General features: G+C 46.5%; 1 protein-coding gene across 1 annotated transcript in view; it reads left to right on the top strand.

The window, feature by feature from the left end:
* The window catches only part of CACNA2D1 (calcium voltage-gated channel auxiliary subunit alpha2delta 1), a gene marked incomplete at its 5' end in the record, with an annotated part of 139216 nt that overhangs the window by 110045 nt on the left and 12205 nt on the right, over positions 1–16966 (top strand). Inside the window, 9 exon segments of the mRNA XM_032221893.1 lie at positions 942–1010; positions 2253–2302; positions 4248–4319; positions 5102–5254; positions 6748–6800; positions 9196–9251; positions 9334–9463; positions 13531–13643; positions 15410–15489. Of these exon segments, the coding sequence (XP_032077784.1) occupies positions 942–1010; positions 2253–2302; positions 4248–4319; positions 5102–5254; positions 6748–6800; positions 9196–9251; positions 9334–9463; positions 13531–13643; positions 15410–15489 (776 nt within the window).

Genomic DNA, 16966 nt, shown 5'->3' with positions numbered 1-16966 from the left:
GGATGGATATGGATGGATGGATGGATGGATGGATGGATGGATGGATGGGCAGGCAGGCAGGCAGGCAGGCAGGCAGGCAGGCAGGCAGATGATAGACAAAGAGAGATGGATGGATAGGTAGGTAGGTAGGTGAATATAGATAGATAAAGAGAGAGAGAGAGATTAGACAGGATATGGATGGATGGATGGATGGATGGAAGGGGATGGATGGATGGAGATAGAGATAAGCAGGCAGATAGACAGACAGAGACGCAGGCAGATGATAGATAGACAAAGATATATAGATTTAGATGATACATAGGAATAGATAGATAGATAGATAGATAGATAGATAGATAGATAGATAGATTAGATAGATAGAGACAGACAGACAGATAGATAGAAGGATGGATGGGGAGTGGGTGGGTCAATGGATGGATAGAGATAGATAGATAGATAGATAGATAGATAGATAGATAGAGAGATAGAGAGATATGGATGGATGGATGGATGGATGGATGGATGGATGGATAGATAGATAGATAGATAGATAGATAGATAGATAGATAGATAGATAGATAGATAGAAGTAGTCATTGACACGACCACAATGAAGCCAAAATTTGTTACTTTTCTTGCCATGGTTGCTAAGTGAATCACTGCAGTTGTTAAGTTAGTAATCTGGTTGTTAAGTGAATGTCGCACCCAATGACTTTGCTCATCAGAAGGTCACAAAACGGGACCCAGGACTCTGCAACTGTCATAAATATGAACTGGTGTCCGAATTTGATCATGTGACCACGGCCGTATGTGTGAAAAATTGGTCCTAAGTCCCATTTTTCCGTGCCGTTGTAACTTTGAATGGCCACTAAGTGAAAGTGCCGTATGTCGAAGACTACCTGTGCATCCTTTTTGCCATGTTGATACTACTCATTTTCTCATGCTACCTGTGTTTCTCGTCAGTTGTTGGAGTAAAAATCAATCTGAACAGCTGGATGACAAATTTCACTACAATCACCACGAAAGGATCAGGTGAGTTCGCTAGACTTCACTTCCAGTTTTCCCGGAGCTGCTTCTTGCAACCTTATCAGCTCTTTTTCTATAAAACACTAGCTAGACACCCGTCCTTCGTGACAAAACTATGTGATTCGACTATACCGGAGAAATTCGGTTCACAATCCGTTGGCTGAATGGTGGTCAGTGATTGAAAAACATAAGGGAATATCACTCCCGCCGCCTTCAGTCCGGAAGCGGTTCCATAGGTGGAAGGCGTAGAGATTTTGGCGAGGTACCGACATTTAGTACTGTAAGGAGCCCCAGACCGCTCCTGAGGTGAAGGAGTGGAACATCTGCCAGTTTGAACTGAGGTAACGGAATGTGAGGCAACTGGCAGTTGGAACAGAGGTTCTTTTCAGGTGGGGAGGGGGAGTAGAACTCCTTAGCATCAGAGCGTGTTAATTACTACATAAGAAATACTAATGATCTGATGGTCGTTTTGAAAAATCCTTTCTTAGGGAGCACCTAGAAGCGAAGAGGAACATGCCAAATTTCACTTTATGGACTTTACGGTTCTGGAGATTGTTGTGATGAGTGAGTGGTATTTGGCATAGATAGATAGATAGATAGATAGATAGATAGATAGATAGATAGATAGATAGATCGATAGATGATAGATAGATAGATAGATAGATAGATAGATAGATAGATAGATAGATAGATAAAGACGATAGAGATAAAGTTAAAGATACAGAGAGATGGATGGATGGATGGATGGATATAAAGATACAGAGAGATTTAGAGAGAGAGAGAGAGAGAGAGAGAGAGAGAGAGAGATAGACAGACAGACAGACAGACAGACAGACAGACAGACAGATAGATAGATAGATAAAGATGATAAAGATACAGAGAGATGGATGGATGGATATAGATAAAGATACAGAGCGATATATAGATAGATAGGTAGGTAGGTAATAGGTAGATAGGTAAGTAGATAGGTAGATATAGGTATAGATATAGATTAGAAATACTGAACCAAAACTTCTATGGCTTCCACCATGTTGATGTTCCATAAAGTTTGAAGGTCTGGTTCTTCTTCTAGACCTTCAGGTCTCCGCCAGAGGAGCAGTAAAAAAAAGAATGTATGGGTTTCTTGGCCCAGCATCTGCTTAATCTTGGGAAACTCTCTCCCAACTTGGATAATGCCATGCATATTGTGTCTTCGTTGTTTTCGAAAGAGGAATGGTTTTATGAATGCCCTTGTTTTCTTACGTTTTTTTCAGTGTAAAAGTGGGAGTGAGCTTTGCGGATGTGAAAAGAACAGTCCGGTAAGAGAGGCAACAGATGATTTCCTTTATCCCAATAAACTCATCGTTAACATGCCATCTGTTTATAAAGATTTATAATGGGACAAGTACGTCATGTGGTTTTGGACTCTCGAAGCAGCCATGTCAACGTTAAGCATTAACATTATTGCAGGATCCAATCTGGGTCGGTCACCGGGATGGAGGTTTTGTCTTCCGAGCTTTCGCACTCGTGCTGGAGACCATCCTTAGAGGATTTCTCTCTAGCAGTGTGTCATGCCCCCGTCGGAACCTGAATCTGCGGAGGAAGGCAATCTGGAACTGGAGCCAATGGAGATTGAGGGGACAGCCTCACTTGGCTTCGGAGGAAAATGGGGTGGGGGGCAGGCCGAGTCAGGCCAGGGTCTTTCAGGATTGGGCTGGCTTGTAGGCAAGGAGGAAGGGGGGGGAAGGATGACCAAGAGAGGCTAAGCACTGAACATGAGAGCTCAGAGGATGTGCAAGGACCACCCTCTCCTGATCCTCGAGCACGGAGAGTGGAGAAAAGGCGAGAACAGGGCAGACTGACCCAATTACTCGGGAGGGGAGTGCCCCCTCCCCTCTTCACAAGGCACACCTGGAGATTGAGACTTAAGGAGACGCTGTAGGGAGGGGCATTTGGTCAGGAGCAAAGGCAGAGTTCCTGGAGTGTGGAATGCTGACGTTTGAACCTTCCTCGATTCCTACATTCTTTCTGAATTTCTTGTTTTGCAGCTGTGGAGCTCCCATCGTTGGGCTGGACTACTTGAACTAGAGGCTGCTTGAGAGGGCTGTGTGTGCGTGAGAGAGAGAGAAAGAGAGAGGGGGGAGAGGGAGGGAGATAGATAGATGATAGAGAGAGATAGATAGAATAGATAGATAGATAGATAGATAGATGATAGATAGATAGATAGATAGATAGATAGATAGATAGAATAGATAGATAGATAGATAGATAATGGATGGATGGCCACAAACATTAAGACAGATATTCCATTGTAATTTATTCCCAAAATATTCCAACAATTATACTGGCAGTGTTTTATACTCCAAAGGACATGATTATCCAACCTGTGAATAAGATCTTGCATTATTATTTTTCTGTTTATACGGGTAGTCCTCAACTTACAACAGTTAATTTAGTGACTGTTCAAAGCAAGAACGGCAACTGAAAAAAGGGGACTTACAACCACTTTTCACACAACCATTGCAGTATCCCCAGGATCACGTCATCAAAATTCAGACGCTCAACAACTGACTCTCATTATGATGGTTGCGTGTCCCGGGTGGGTGGGGGGTCACATGATCCCCTTTTGTGACCTTCTGACAAGCAAAGACAATGGGGAAACCAATGGTGTTCACTTCACCAACCGTGCTACTAATTTAAGAGCTGTGGTGATTCACAGAACGGTCGTAAAAATGGAGCAAAATCTACTTAACAAATTAGCAACGTTTTGAGCTCAGCGGTGGTTGTAAGTTGAGAGCTACCTGTACTCAGCTGGAATATTGTTTCTGTCAGGCCTGCAGCCCTCTTTCCTTTTGGATCTTTGACCTGCCACACTTTCTATTACTCTACTATGCATTTTCTACAGTGGGAAAATGGGAGAGGGAATTGTACGGAGTTAGATGATAGGTAGCCATAACAACATTCTTTCTAGAAAGCCAAGGTCATCCTTTGTCTCTGCACCTGACCGGAACTGGATGGGAGGAATCTGTCAGCAATGGCAGTGGGAGATTGGACCATGGGATGGGCTTGTGGGTGTGGGGAAAGATCTTGAACTTTCAACTGGGTGGGGGAAACCGGGAAGCTTTCAGATTTGGGTTTCCCAGATATGCCAACATGGCTCTCTTCATCAATTGGAGCTTTGAGCAATACTTTGCCTCGGACACTGATTTACTTGTGGAGGCTATTTGGAACTGTATTATATTCTGTGATTCTTCTTTCTGCTAGCACATTGACTGCGTCATTCTTGATGATGGGGGTTTTCTTTTGATGACGAACCAAGACAACTATGTTCCAGAGGTACGTGACTGAATTAAGCCTGATGCAGAATACCTTATTACATATTTTTCGGAGTATAAAACACACTTTCCCCCCTAAAAGAGGGTGAAAATTTGGCTACACCAAATGTAGTCAAAAACGCGAGCATGGAGGAGGTGATGGTTTGTGGCAATCCCTGCAGCCTGGAACAGCTGATTGGGGCTATTCGGGGAGGCCGATCCACCTGACAATCAGCTGTTTATGCTGAACCAAGCTGCAATAATCCGCTCTTTGCTGCAAGGACGTGTCAGAGTTTGTAGCAGCAATCACATTCAGAAAGCACAGCACCAGTAACCAATTCAGCAGGATTCAATAACTTCTCTTGATATATAATATAGCACATTAAGTAAATATACAATGCCAAAAGCAGGGTTTCCAACATGGTAGTTCAGCAGAGAAGTTTCACTTTCAGTTTTAGTTTCAGATACCAGCACAATAGCAGCTTTAGTACAGAACAAGCCACGCCCAGGCTCCTCACTGTCTCCTTCCTTGTTGCTCACACAGGAAATACTGTTTGTTTCCAAACAGCCCTCAACTCTCTCACACACTGACAGGACGCTAGCCAGATGAATACCATAGGTGCTGGTAGGCAGAGGCAGAATTTTTTTTCTTATTTTCCTCCTCCAAACTAAGATGCATCTTATACTCCGGTGTGTCTTATAGTCCGAAAAATACTGTAATTAAGCAGTATTTTTTTTTTTTAGGAAACACATCCAGTACTTGCTTGACCTCTGTTTGATGACCAACCTTTCTTTGTGTCTTAGATCGGAAAATTCTTTGGGGAGATTGACCCCGGCCTGATGCGAAATCTCATTAATATGTCCTTGTATGCCTTCAACAAGTCTTACGACTACCAGTCGGTGTGCGATCCAGAAGATGAACCAAAACAAGGAGCAGGACTACGCTCCATCAACGTGGTCAGTACTCATTGTCCCTTTCTGCAAAATTCACTTAACGAATATCTCAGTTAGCAACAGAAATGTGATTCATATCGCTTTGGATTTATTACGATTCGTCTCACTTGGATTCATTTTTGATTCAAATAGCTTCGGATTTATTACGATCGCTAACCAGTGCCGGTGTCAAATGATAAAATAAGAAATAAAGTACATATTGAGAAGGGCATAAGAAAGGGTGTAAGGAGCCGGGTTAGCCGCAGCGGTTAGAATGCAGTATTACAGGCTGACTCTGCCAACTGTCAGCGGTTCGATCCTGACCTGCTCAGGGTTGACTCAGCCTTCTGTCCTTCCAAGTCCAATAGAATAGAATGGAGTGGGGTTGAGTGGAGTGGAATGGAATGGAATAGAATAGAATAGAATAGAAAATATGGAATGGAATGAAATAGAAAACATAGTAGAGTAGAGTGGAAAACATGGAATGGAATAGAAAACAGAATAGAGTAGGGTAGAGTAGAAAATATGGAATGGAGTAGGGAATGGAATAGAATAGAACTGGAAGGGATCTTGGAGGTCTTCTAATCCAGCCCCCTGTTCAAGCAGAAGAACCTATACCAGGGATGGCAAACCTATGGCACGCGTGCCACAGGTGGCACGCGGAGCCATTTGTCAGGGCACCGGAGGCGCTGCCCTGTCAGCTGGCCAGCCCTTTTCGCCCTTTTTAAAAGCTATTTTTCGCCCTCCCCAGGCTCCAGAGGCTTTATAGGAGCCTGGGGAGGGCGAAAAGAGCCTCCCCCACCTCCTCCCCAGAGGCCCTCTGGAGGCTTCATGAGCTTCTCGGAAGCGCAAAAAACCAGCCCTACGGGCAAACCGGAAATTCAGGAATAGACTTCTTGTTTGCTCAGAGGGTCATTTTGACTGCTTTGGAGGCTTCAGGAAGGCCTCCTGAAGGTCCCTGAAGCCTCCGGAGGGCTTCTGGGGTGGGGGGAGGCTGTTTTCTCCCTCCCCAGGCTCCTATAAAGCCTCTGGAGCCTGGGGGAGGGTGAAAAAAGCATGCAAAAATGGGGGGGGGTCATGCCTGTAGTGCGCGCATGCACACTGGGGTGTGTGTGTGCATTGCATTATGGGTGCGGCACGCCCGCACACGCCCCCCCTGCACTCCCCCCACTTACGGCACGGGAGCCAAAAATGGTTCGCCATCGCTGAACTATCCCATATATCAAAAGTTGCCTTTTGGAAAAAGCACCTTTTTGGGGCAACCATTTGATTTGTATGATTAAGAACCTCGTTAGATAATTCTTTGGGTATGAAGCGGGACACTAAGAGCCCCCGCAGTGTTAATATGCTAAGAAAAGACTTTAATTAAAGACAGCCTTCCATTAAATCAGAAGCGGCCGTGAAATTCCATTAAATGAATAAGTCAGTCAATCCCTATGTGGAGGTTGGACAGGGAGAATCCATGGGTGTTTTTGAGGTCCTTCTAAAATTAGGCTCTATGTTTCCTCTTTTTCTAGCCCACCATAGCAGATATTTTACATCTTGGATGGTGGGCATCTGCAGCCGCCTGGTGAGTTTGGATTTGTTAGACAGGATCATTGCATGTTTGAGTGACGCATGAGTGTCTTGATCTATCTGTAAGGATAGGACTGGGGTGGGTCTCGGAGTGCCACCTGTGAGGCCCCCTCTGTGGGCACATGAGCCATTGGCCAGCTCAGTTCCACCATGCATGTGCTCACACCTCCTGCCAGCCAGATAATTTTTGGGTCTATGCCACGGTTCCACCACAAAACTGCGGTCGACTAAAGCGCGCTCGACGAAACCGCGTAGCTGACGTCATCACAGCGCGACGAAAAAAGCACGCTGTAAATGCTAAAGCTAAAATTAACCCCTAAACCTAAACCTAACCCCCCTAAACCTAATCCTAAACCTAATCCTAAACCCTAACCCTAAACCTAACCCTTAACCTAACCCTAACCCTAACCCTTAACCTAACGCTAAACCTAATCCTAAACCTAACCCTAAACCTAACCCTTACCTTAACTTGAATCGGCTTGCTTTCAAAGCGCTATTTAAAGCGCCCTTTTTTTTCCGCGGTCGCTGTTGTCGCCCTGCTGATGACGTCAGTGACGCTGGTTTAATCGGGCGCGCTTTAGTAGAGCTGCGGTTTTGTCGTGCCACGCTATGCCACACATGCAGGGCACACACGTTTCAGGTTTCAGGTTTCGTTTTATTTATATGCCGCCCTATTCCCAGCGGGACTCAGGGCGGCTCACAAACCCAAGAGGGAAAAGGGAACACAAAAAACTACAAATACAGGCATTTAAAAACGACCAACAGCCACACAGATCGAGGGGGGAAGGGAACTCATCAACCCCAGGCCTGCCGACACAGCCAGGTTTTTAATGGCTTTTCAGAAGGCCTGGAGAGAGGTGAGGGTCCGAATCTCGGCGGGGAGTTCGTTACATGTGCATGCACGGGGGGGGGGAAGGGGGTCACATGTGCATGCACAGAAGGGGCGTGGCATGCGGGGGTGGTGGCGTCACACGCACATTGCATTATGGGCACACAAGGAAAAAAATTTCAGCCATTCCTGGGATATAGAGTAGAGTTGGAAGGGACCTTGGGATTCTTCTAGCCCAGGGGCTCGCGACATGTGTAGTTGTTCTGGTGCACAGTGCCCTATATAGTCATTTTGAGGGTAGGAGTTGAAACAATTGATGTCCAGGATGCGAGGGGTCTGTAGATATTTTCACAGCCCTCTTTTTGACTCGTGCAGTGTTACAGGTCCTCAATAGAAGATTTAGATTTAGATTTATTTTATTTGTATGCCGCCCTTCTCCGGGAGGGACTCAGGGCGGCGAACAACTCAAAGGGGGAAAAGGGGAACATAGAACACAATACAAGTAGTTAAAATAGCCAAGAATCACACAACCACACAAGTCGAGCGGGGAGGGGAACTCATCAACCCCAGGCCTGCCGGCAAAGCCAGGTTTTAACGGCTTTTCGGAAGGCCTGGAGAGAGGTGAGGGTCCGAATCCCTGCGGGGAGTTCGTTCCAGAGGGCCGGAGCTGCCACAGAGAAGGCCCTCCCCCGGGTAGTAGCCAGGTGGCATTGGCTGGTAGACGGAACCCAGAGGAGGCCGACCCTGTGCGATCTAACGGGTCTTTGGGAGGTAATTGGCAGGTTGGTAGCAATTGTCTATGCTGTGTCTACGAAAGGGCTCCTCTCCTAACTTAAGAAAGTGAAGACTCTTGAAACGGATGATTTCAAAAGGAACCTTTAATTAAGAAGAAGGGAAGCCGTTAAAGGCGAAGCAACATTTTGAATTCCTTTAGGCAATGCAAGTGGAATTAAAATAATAGTGACCCCTCCTCTTTGTCAGAAGGCAGATTCTAGCCAATGCACAAGTGTGAAAATGTTTCCTTTATCAACTATTGGGTTGTAGAGCCAAAATCCAGAGGTGTGATTGTGTGGGGGGGGGTGTAGGGGGAAGCGGGGTCATCAGGACTTCAGAACCAGGCTGAAAGTACCTTTGGGAGCTGCCGTCATAACTCTGAGTGGCCACTAAGCGGTCGGCTGTAAGTCGAGAGCTACCTGGGTACGAAACATGGAATTAGCAGCAGAGGAAGGAAATGTAAGCCTTCTCCGTTGCTCGAATGGCTGCTCTAATGGATACCGATGTGCTTGTGCGATGAGCCGAGGGTGGCGCAGTGGTTAGGGTGCAGCACTGCAGGCCACTTCAGCTGACTGTGATCTGCAGTTCAGCGGTTCAAATCTCACCGGCTCAAGGTCGACTCAGCCTTCCATCCTTCCGAGGTGGGTAAAATGAGGACCCGGATTGTTGGGGGCAATATGCTGGCTCTGTAAACCGCTTAGAGAGGGCTGAAAGCCCTATGAAGCGGTATATAAGTCTAATAAATAAATAAATAAATAAATCTCTGTGTCCTTATCTGTTGACCTAGGTCTATTTTGCATCAGCTGGTCTGGGGGCTGACCTTCCCGCGTTTCCTCGGGGCAGGTAAGTGAAGAAAAACGGGGGGAGAAAATCTGCGCCCGTCCGCAGCGTCGCACAGAGGTGACCCCTGTTGCTTGTTCCGCAGTGGAAGTGGAAGAAGAGGATTTCAGCGGCTTCCCATCCAAGCAGAGCTGCATCACGGTGCAAACGCAATATTTCTTCGGGTCCGACGATAAATCCTTCAACGGCATCCTGGACTGTATCAACTGTTCTAGGTAGGCGTCGTTTCGAAACCCTGAACGCATTCCTCCCCCTTTCCATAATGGTCCAAATATATAGAAGCCAACGGAACAGGTGCATAAATGTGTTGAAACATTGCTTAGCAACCGTACATGGTCGCGATGGGGAACCAGTGGTGGGATTCAGCCGGTTCGCACCACTTCGGGAAAACCAGTTGTTAACTTTCTTTTTTTCCGACAGATTTTTTTAATTACATCATTACATCAACATTGTTATGTCATCATACCTGTACATGTATATAATATTTCGCTTCTATATTTACACACCTTTATACACAGTTCTATATACATTTATATATATATTGTTTTTTTGGCTTAATTAATTTTGTTCCTGCTTTGCAGCCATTTGTACCAATTGTTCCAAATTTCATAATATTCCGACTCTTCTTTATCTTTTAACTTCAGTGTTAATTTGTCCATCTCTGCACAATCCAAAGTTTTTTTTATCACTAATTCATCCGAGAGGGTATTATTTTGTTTCCAGCATTGGGCAAATGCTATTCTAGCTGTAGTTAGCAGGTGTGTTAATATGTACTTAATTTTCTTTGTATATTTCCCTTTGATTATTCCCAGTAGAAAGATTTCGGGTTTGTATTTTAGTGTTAACTTTCTGAGCAGTTTGGCAAACTGGTTGTCGGAAAAAATCATTAGGGCAGAGAACCGGTTCTTAAATCACTTGAATCCCACCAGTGTGGTGAATCTATGGCCTGTAATTGTAATTGTAATTTAATGGGCTTATATGCTGCCCAATCCTGGAAGACTCCGGGCGGCTTACAAATACAAGATAAAAATAAAATACAGATAGGGGGAAGAAACAAAAACAGTTTAAAAAAACACAACATACATTAGGCTTAACTGGGGGTTGAGCCTGATTTGGAGATCAACAACCCCAGGACTGTCGTAACAGCCAGGTCTTAATGGCTTTTTGGAAGGCCGAGAGAGTGGGACGGGTCCGGATCTCTGCTGGTAACTCATTCCACAGAGCCAGAGCAGCTACAGAAAAGGCTCTCCCCCGAGTGGTCGCCAGCCGGCATTGTCCGGTCGACGACACCCGGAGGAGGCCTAGCCTGTGAGTTCTTATTGGACGTTGGGAGGTGTGTAGCAGGAAGTGGTCTCTTAGATATCCAGGTCCTAGGCTACATAGGGCTTTAAAGGTAATCACCAGCACTTTGTAGCACGTCCGGAGACCAATAGGGAGTCAGTGCAGCTCGCGGAGGATCGGTGTAACATGGGTGTACCGAGGTACACCCGACATCGCTCGCGCGGCTGCATTCTGGACCAACTGTAGTCTCCGAACACTCTTCAAGGGCAGCCCCATGAGTGCCCGAGGTGGGATGCAGAGCACTCTGTGGAGACGCGTGTTATTGCCAGCTGTTCTGCTGGTTTCCAGCTGGTCTTCGCAGGCAACAGAGCACCCCAAAAATGCCCCCCCCCCAAAAAACAGCCGTAAAACAGCCCAAGAAATGGCCAAAACAGCCAAAAAACAAGCTTGTGTGTGCTAACCAGCTGGTCTTCGGGTTTCCATGCTCCAGTGTGAGTGAAGGCCAGCTGGCAGGTGCGCATGCATGTGCCCGAAACCCAAAGATCAGCTTTGCTGGTGTGCGCATTCACCCACATTCCAGTTTTGGCACTCATTGCCCAAAAGCTTCGTCATCACTGGTCTATGGAGATTCACAGTCATCCAAGCCATGGTTATCCCAAAGGTGCTTTTTCAGGAGGCAACTGGGGAGTTTTCAGGAGAGCTGAAGAAGCTTCTTCAATGACAAAACAAGGAAGTCCAGTTGCCTCCTGAAAAAGCACCTTTGGGGCAACCATGACCTGGATGGCTGAGAAGCTCCACAGACTTCTAACTATTCACCTTGGGATAGCAATAGCAATAGCAGTTAGACTTATATACCGCTTCATAGGGCTTTCAGCCCTCTCTAAGCGGTTTACAGAGTCAGCATATCGCCCCCAACAACAATCCGGGTCCTCATTTTACCCACCTCGGAAGGATGGAAGGCTGAGTCAACCCTGAGCCGATGAGATTTGAACAGCCGAACTGCAGAACTGCAGTCAGCTGAAGTAGCCTGCAGTGCTGCATTTAACCACTGCGCCACCTTGGCTCAAATGGTTGTGGGAGTAGGAATGGATTTCCAGAAAAATTGCAGACCATTTGCACCACTCAGGTGACCCTGAGGACACAGACAAATCTCCAAGTGGCCTCAGTGACTTTCTAAAAAAGGATGCAAATGACCAGCTGTCTGCAAGGAGTATAAATCCTTCCCTTCCCCACCATCCAGTCAGAGCTGAAGAAGCTTCTTGGATGAGAAGCAAAACCTCTTCAAAAGAAAAAACAAGTAAGTCCAGTTGCCTCCTGAAAAAAGCACCTTTGAGATTGCTTTGCAACTTTTAAAACAGCCACATGTCCCGTCCCGCAGAATTGCTGCTTTTAAGAGAGTGCAGGAAGAGGTTACCTAGCTACTCTTTTGAAGATCAAACCTTCACAATTCTCCAAGTCTTGCACAATTTAGATATATTTTACAATAGCATGTGTTTTACAGTCCTTATTACAGAACGTTGGGGAATAGAAGTGGTGGTAGGCACGTTACTTTGAGCATGAAGTATCCCTTGCAAGGGTCAGCATGATGCTTTCCATAGGGTTGAAGCTGAAGCAGAATTGTGTCAGTTGATTCGTGAACTTTCTCTTGCAAGGCTTGGCACTGTTAAAAATAACGTGTCAGGTCCCATAAACCAAGAAAGAGACACTGTGATTCTTCCAAGCAAATTTCTGTATTGTTCCTCACCTGAAGACAGAATCTTGCCGAGCTAAAGCAATAGCAATAGCACTTAGACTTATATACTGCTTCACAGTGCTTTTACAGCCCTCTTAAGTGGTTTTACAAAGTCAGCCTATTGCCCCCCAACAATCTGGGTCCTCATTTTACCCACCTCGGAAGGACGGATGGCTGAGTCATCCTTCTACCATTCAAGATCGAACTCCTGGCAATCAGCAGAATTAGCCTACAATGCTGCATTCTAACCATGGTCCTTCCTTCCTTCCTTCCTTCCTTCCTTCCTTCCTTCCTTCCTTCCTTCCTTCCTTCCTTCCTTCCTTCCTCACTTACCAATACCACTTATATACTGCTTCACAGTGCTTTACAGCCCTCTCTAAGCAGTTTACAGAGACAGCCTCCTGCCCCCCAACAATCTGGGTCCTCATTTTACCCACCTCGGAAGGACGGATGGCTGAGTCAGCCTTGAGCTGGTGAGATTTGAACTGCCGAACTGCAGCTAGCCTGCAGTCCTGCTCTCTAGCCACTGCGCCACCTCGGCTAAAGCATGCTAACACTCCCATAAAACCAGGGGTGAAATCCATCAGGTTCTGACAGGTTCTGGAGAACCAGTAGCAGAAATATTGAGTAACCAGTAAATGCCACCTCTGACTGGCCCCAGAGTGGGGAGGGAATGGAGATTTTGCAGTAGCAATAGCAATAGCAATAGCAGTAGACTTATATACCACTTCATAGGCCTTTCAGGCCTCTCTAAGCGGTTTACAGAGAGTCAGCATATTGCCCCCAACAATCTGGGTCCTCATTTTACCCACCTCGGAAGGATGGAAGGCTGAGTCAACCCTGAGCCGGTGAGATTTGAACCGCTGACCTGCTGCTCTAGCAGTAGCCTGCAGTGCTGCATTTAACCACTGCGCCACCTTGGCTCTTACTACAGTATCCTTCCACCTGCATATGCCCACCAAGCCACGCCCACCAAGTCACACCATGCCCACCAAGCCACGCCCACAGAACCAGTAGTAAAAAAAAATTGAATTTCACCATTGCATAAAACATATATTCTGGGAACTGTTAAGGAGGGGCTGTCTTCACCCTCTTTCCCTCACACAATCTCTCCCGAGCCATGTTGCCTCTTGCTCCTCTGGAAACCAGACCGCACTCCATCGCGCAACGCTGCCAAACCCCTATCGCGACTCTTCCAGACAATATCCTGGATCTCAGCCTTTAACGGCTGTTAAAGTTAACGGTGTTGTTTGTTTTTCCTTCCTTCAGGCTTTTCCACGCAGAGAAGATTTCCAACACCAATTTGGTTTTCATCATGAGCGACAGTAAAGAATTGTGTCATCACTGTGACACAAGGCCGCTGATGCAAGCCGAGAAGCCTGGTATCCTTTCCCGCTTGACTTGAGACTGGATTTTGCAGTTGCTTACAAAAGAACATTGGAAACAGCTGGAGAATCTGTTTCTAAACTAAAACCCAAACCAGTCGTTGTTTTGTGTCTGGTTGTGGGTGTGATGTGATGTTCTCCCATAGCGGCTTCCTTTCTGTATGGTCTTAAGATGTTCATTTCCTTTGAGGGGTTGTTTGTGTTCCATTAAGTCAGTATTCGCGGTGGCTCGGGGGTTAAAGACGCTGAGCTTATCGATCAGAAAGGTCGGCGGTTCGAATCCCTAGCGCCGCGTAATGGAGTGAGCTCCCGTGACTTGTCCCAGCTTCTGCCAACCTAGCAGTTCGAAAGCACTTAAAAAATGCAAGTAGAAAAATAGGAACCACCTTTGGTGGGAAGGAAACACCATTCCGTATGCCTTCGGCATTGAGTCATGCCAGCCACATGACCACGGAGACGTCTTCGGACAGCGCTGGGTCTTCGGCTTTGAAACGGAGATGAGCACCGCCCCCTAGAGTCGGGAACGCCTAGCACATACCTTTCCCTTTATCACTTTTAGCAAGTAGGCAGAGATAGATCTTCTCCAGGGTAAAACATAACCATAGCTTTAGGACAACATCATTAAAGCCAATTTGGTGTAGTGGTGAAGGCATCAGGTTACAATTCAGGAGACTCTGAATTCTAGTCCTGCCTAGGCATGAAGGACAGTTGGGTGACTTTGGACCAATCACCAGGGGATGGGGGGGTCTCTACTTGCCCCTCCCCTCCCAGCCACCCCTCAGCTGCCCGCCTGGGCTCCTTAGCAATAGCAATAGCAATAGCAGTAGACTTATATACCGCTTCATAGGGCTTTCAGCCCTCTCTAAGCGGTTTACAGAGTCAGCATATTGCCCCCAACAACAATCCGGGTCCTCATTTTACCCACCTCGGAAGGATGGAAGGCTGAGTCAACCCTGAGCCGGTGAGATTTGAACCGCTGAACTGCTGATCTAGCAGTAGCCTGCAGTGCTGCATTTAACCACTGCGCCACCTCGGCTCTTAGGGCCCCAATAGGAAGCAGTTACTGCAGCTAAGCAGCCACCACGAGAAAGAGTTGGTAAAGCAGCTCAGTTCAAATTGGATCTGGCCGAGAAGGAGGCTCAGCAGAAGCACCTCACTGAGGACTAGGAGCATAGGCTTTCCAAGCAGAGGGAAGACCTGCAGGAGATCAAGGCCAGGTGTCGGCGCCTGGAGGCTCAGCGGGCTGAGATGGTCAGCCACTTCCAGGCCATGATGCAGTCCCAGTGGAACGAGGCCCTCCGGCTCTTTGCCACCAGCGGTGTTTCCCTCCAGCCTTCGCCCAAATCCCCCCACCAGGAGGCCGAAGCAGACCCCAAGTCGGAATTTCTGACCCCCTTGACCCACACAAAAAGACCCCAAAGGGGGGAGACTCTCTGCAGCAACACAAGCATTCATTGCACGTTTTTGGCAAATAATTTTTCCGTGGACCACCAAAATTATCTCACGGACCACCAGTTGGTGACCGCTGCAGTAAACCAGGTGTGTGTGAGAGAGAGAGAGAGAAGAGAGAGAGAGAAAGAGAGAGAGAGAGAAGAGAGAGAGAGAGAAAGAGAGAGAGAGAGAGAGAGAGAGAGAGAGAGAAATAGAGAGGGAGAGGGAGAGAAATAGAGAGGGAGAGGGAGAGGGGGAGCGAGTGCAGGATGATACACTGTGCTGCATAAGCAAAGATGAGAATTGTGTTGTATTCCTTAACCAATGCGCAGATGAAGGACCGAATCCTTGTGAAATGGTTCAGCATCCCAGATACAGGAAAGGACCGGATGCTTGCTTTGACAACTCTAAAGTAAGTCTTCCTCTTCTTTTGGACATAAGAGCCTTCTTTTTTTTTTCTATTTCTCCCTTCCTGAAAATAGTTCCCATCTTTAATTGACTTTACTCTCTGTCTCTCTCTCTCTCTCTCTTTCATTATACATATTGCTCCCCTTCCCGAGTCTTTCTAATGCAAATGTTCTCACAATTAACCTTAAAACCCGATGGCTGCTTTTTCTGAGCTGCCCTGCCTTTCAACCATTGTGCTTTCACACACAATTCCTATCTTTTTTTTTTAAGGTGGTGGTGGTGGGGGCATAGGACAGTCTGTGCTGGCTTTCTCTACACAGCTGTGGCAATCTTCCACAGTGTGTTCAGCAGCCTTGAAAATGGAGCTTTTAGATATTATTGTTTTTTCCTCTCCTATTTGACTCATGAGCCTAATGCATCCCCCCCCCACCCCCGTTCCAAATCTCTTTATATGTGGGCACATTGTTTATCTGGAAGATATCGCTTCTCCGTTTCAAAAAGGATTCCTTGTAAATGGACATATATAAAATCAGTGGTGGTGGGTTTCAAAAAATTCTGGAACCTCTTCTGTAGGTGTGGCCTGCTTTCCGGGTCCACTGGTGGAATCTCTTCTAACCGGTTCGGTAGATTTGACAAACCGGTTCTACCGAACCGGTAGGAACCCACCTCTGCTTCCGGCCCTCCGAGTCTTATGACTCTGTGACTCCGAGAGAGTTTGCTCAGGCCAGACTTTTACAATCCAAGATTGTAGGTTGCGACAAAAACGTGTGTGTGAGAACGTCAGAACCCCGTGTTTGAGCCGTGATAAATGTTGACACACGGAAGTTCCTCTTTGCTGGGAACGAGGGGGAAGACATCATTTGATGCCTTCCTCGAGTGACAAGACTGGATATTTGTGTGTGAACGTACAGCGGAGTCTTGCTTATTTAGCTTGATGTGCTCTTCTCTATGTTAGCCAGGTAACAATAGCGTTTTGATATCCTGGGATAAGTTTCCTTTCCAGTTCTCTCCGTAAAATCTTTTGCATTATTATTATTATCATTTTGCTTTTCGCATTATCTCTTCTGTCGGCCAGCCAACTTTGCATGAGATTTCATCTTCTCTGTGTGTTTCTTTCTGTGTCTCTTCCTTTCCTTTCCTCCGTTTGCAACTTTACCCCGTTACTCTTAGGATCAGCCTCTATGCACCAGGAGCTTCGCCACTGCTACGATGCCCACCTCTGTCTTCATTTTTCTGCAAGTTTTCATGTGGTGTGGATGGTCAGTTGCTTTCTCTAATTTTATGTTTCCTTTCATCTCCCCTGACCCCAAAGTTTTGGGCTATTGTTGTTGTTTTTCTTTTTGCAAGAATACAAAGGGAACTAAGAATGCACACAACCGATGGCATTATGAAAGGGAGAGTGATGGATGTAGGCTTGTTCAGAACTTGGATTCTCTCAAGGTTAGATTAGGAGATGGTTAAGATCCTTCTCTTTCCTTTTC

This window comes from Thamnophis elegans, chromosome 7 (genome assembly GCF_009769535.1).
Source record: "Thamnophis elegans isolate rThaEle1 chromosome 7, rThaEle1.pri, whole genome shotgun sequence".
NCBI lineage: Eukaryota > Metazoa > Chordata > Lepidosauria > Squamata > Colubridae > Thamnophis > Thamnophis elegans.
This window is presented reverse-complemented; position numbering and strand designations above follow the sequence as displayed.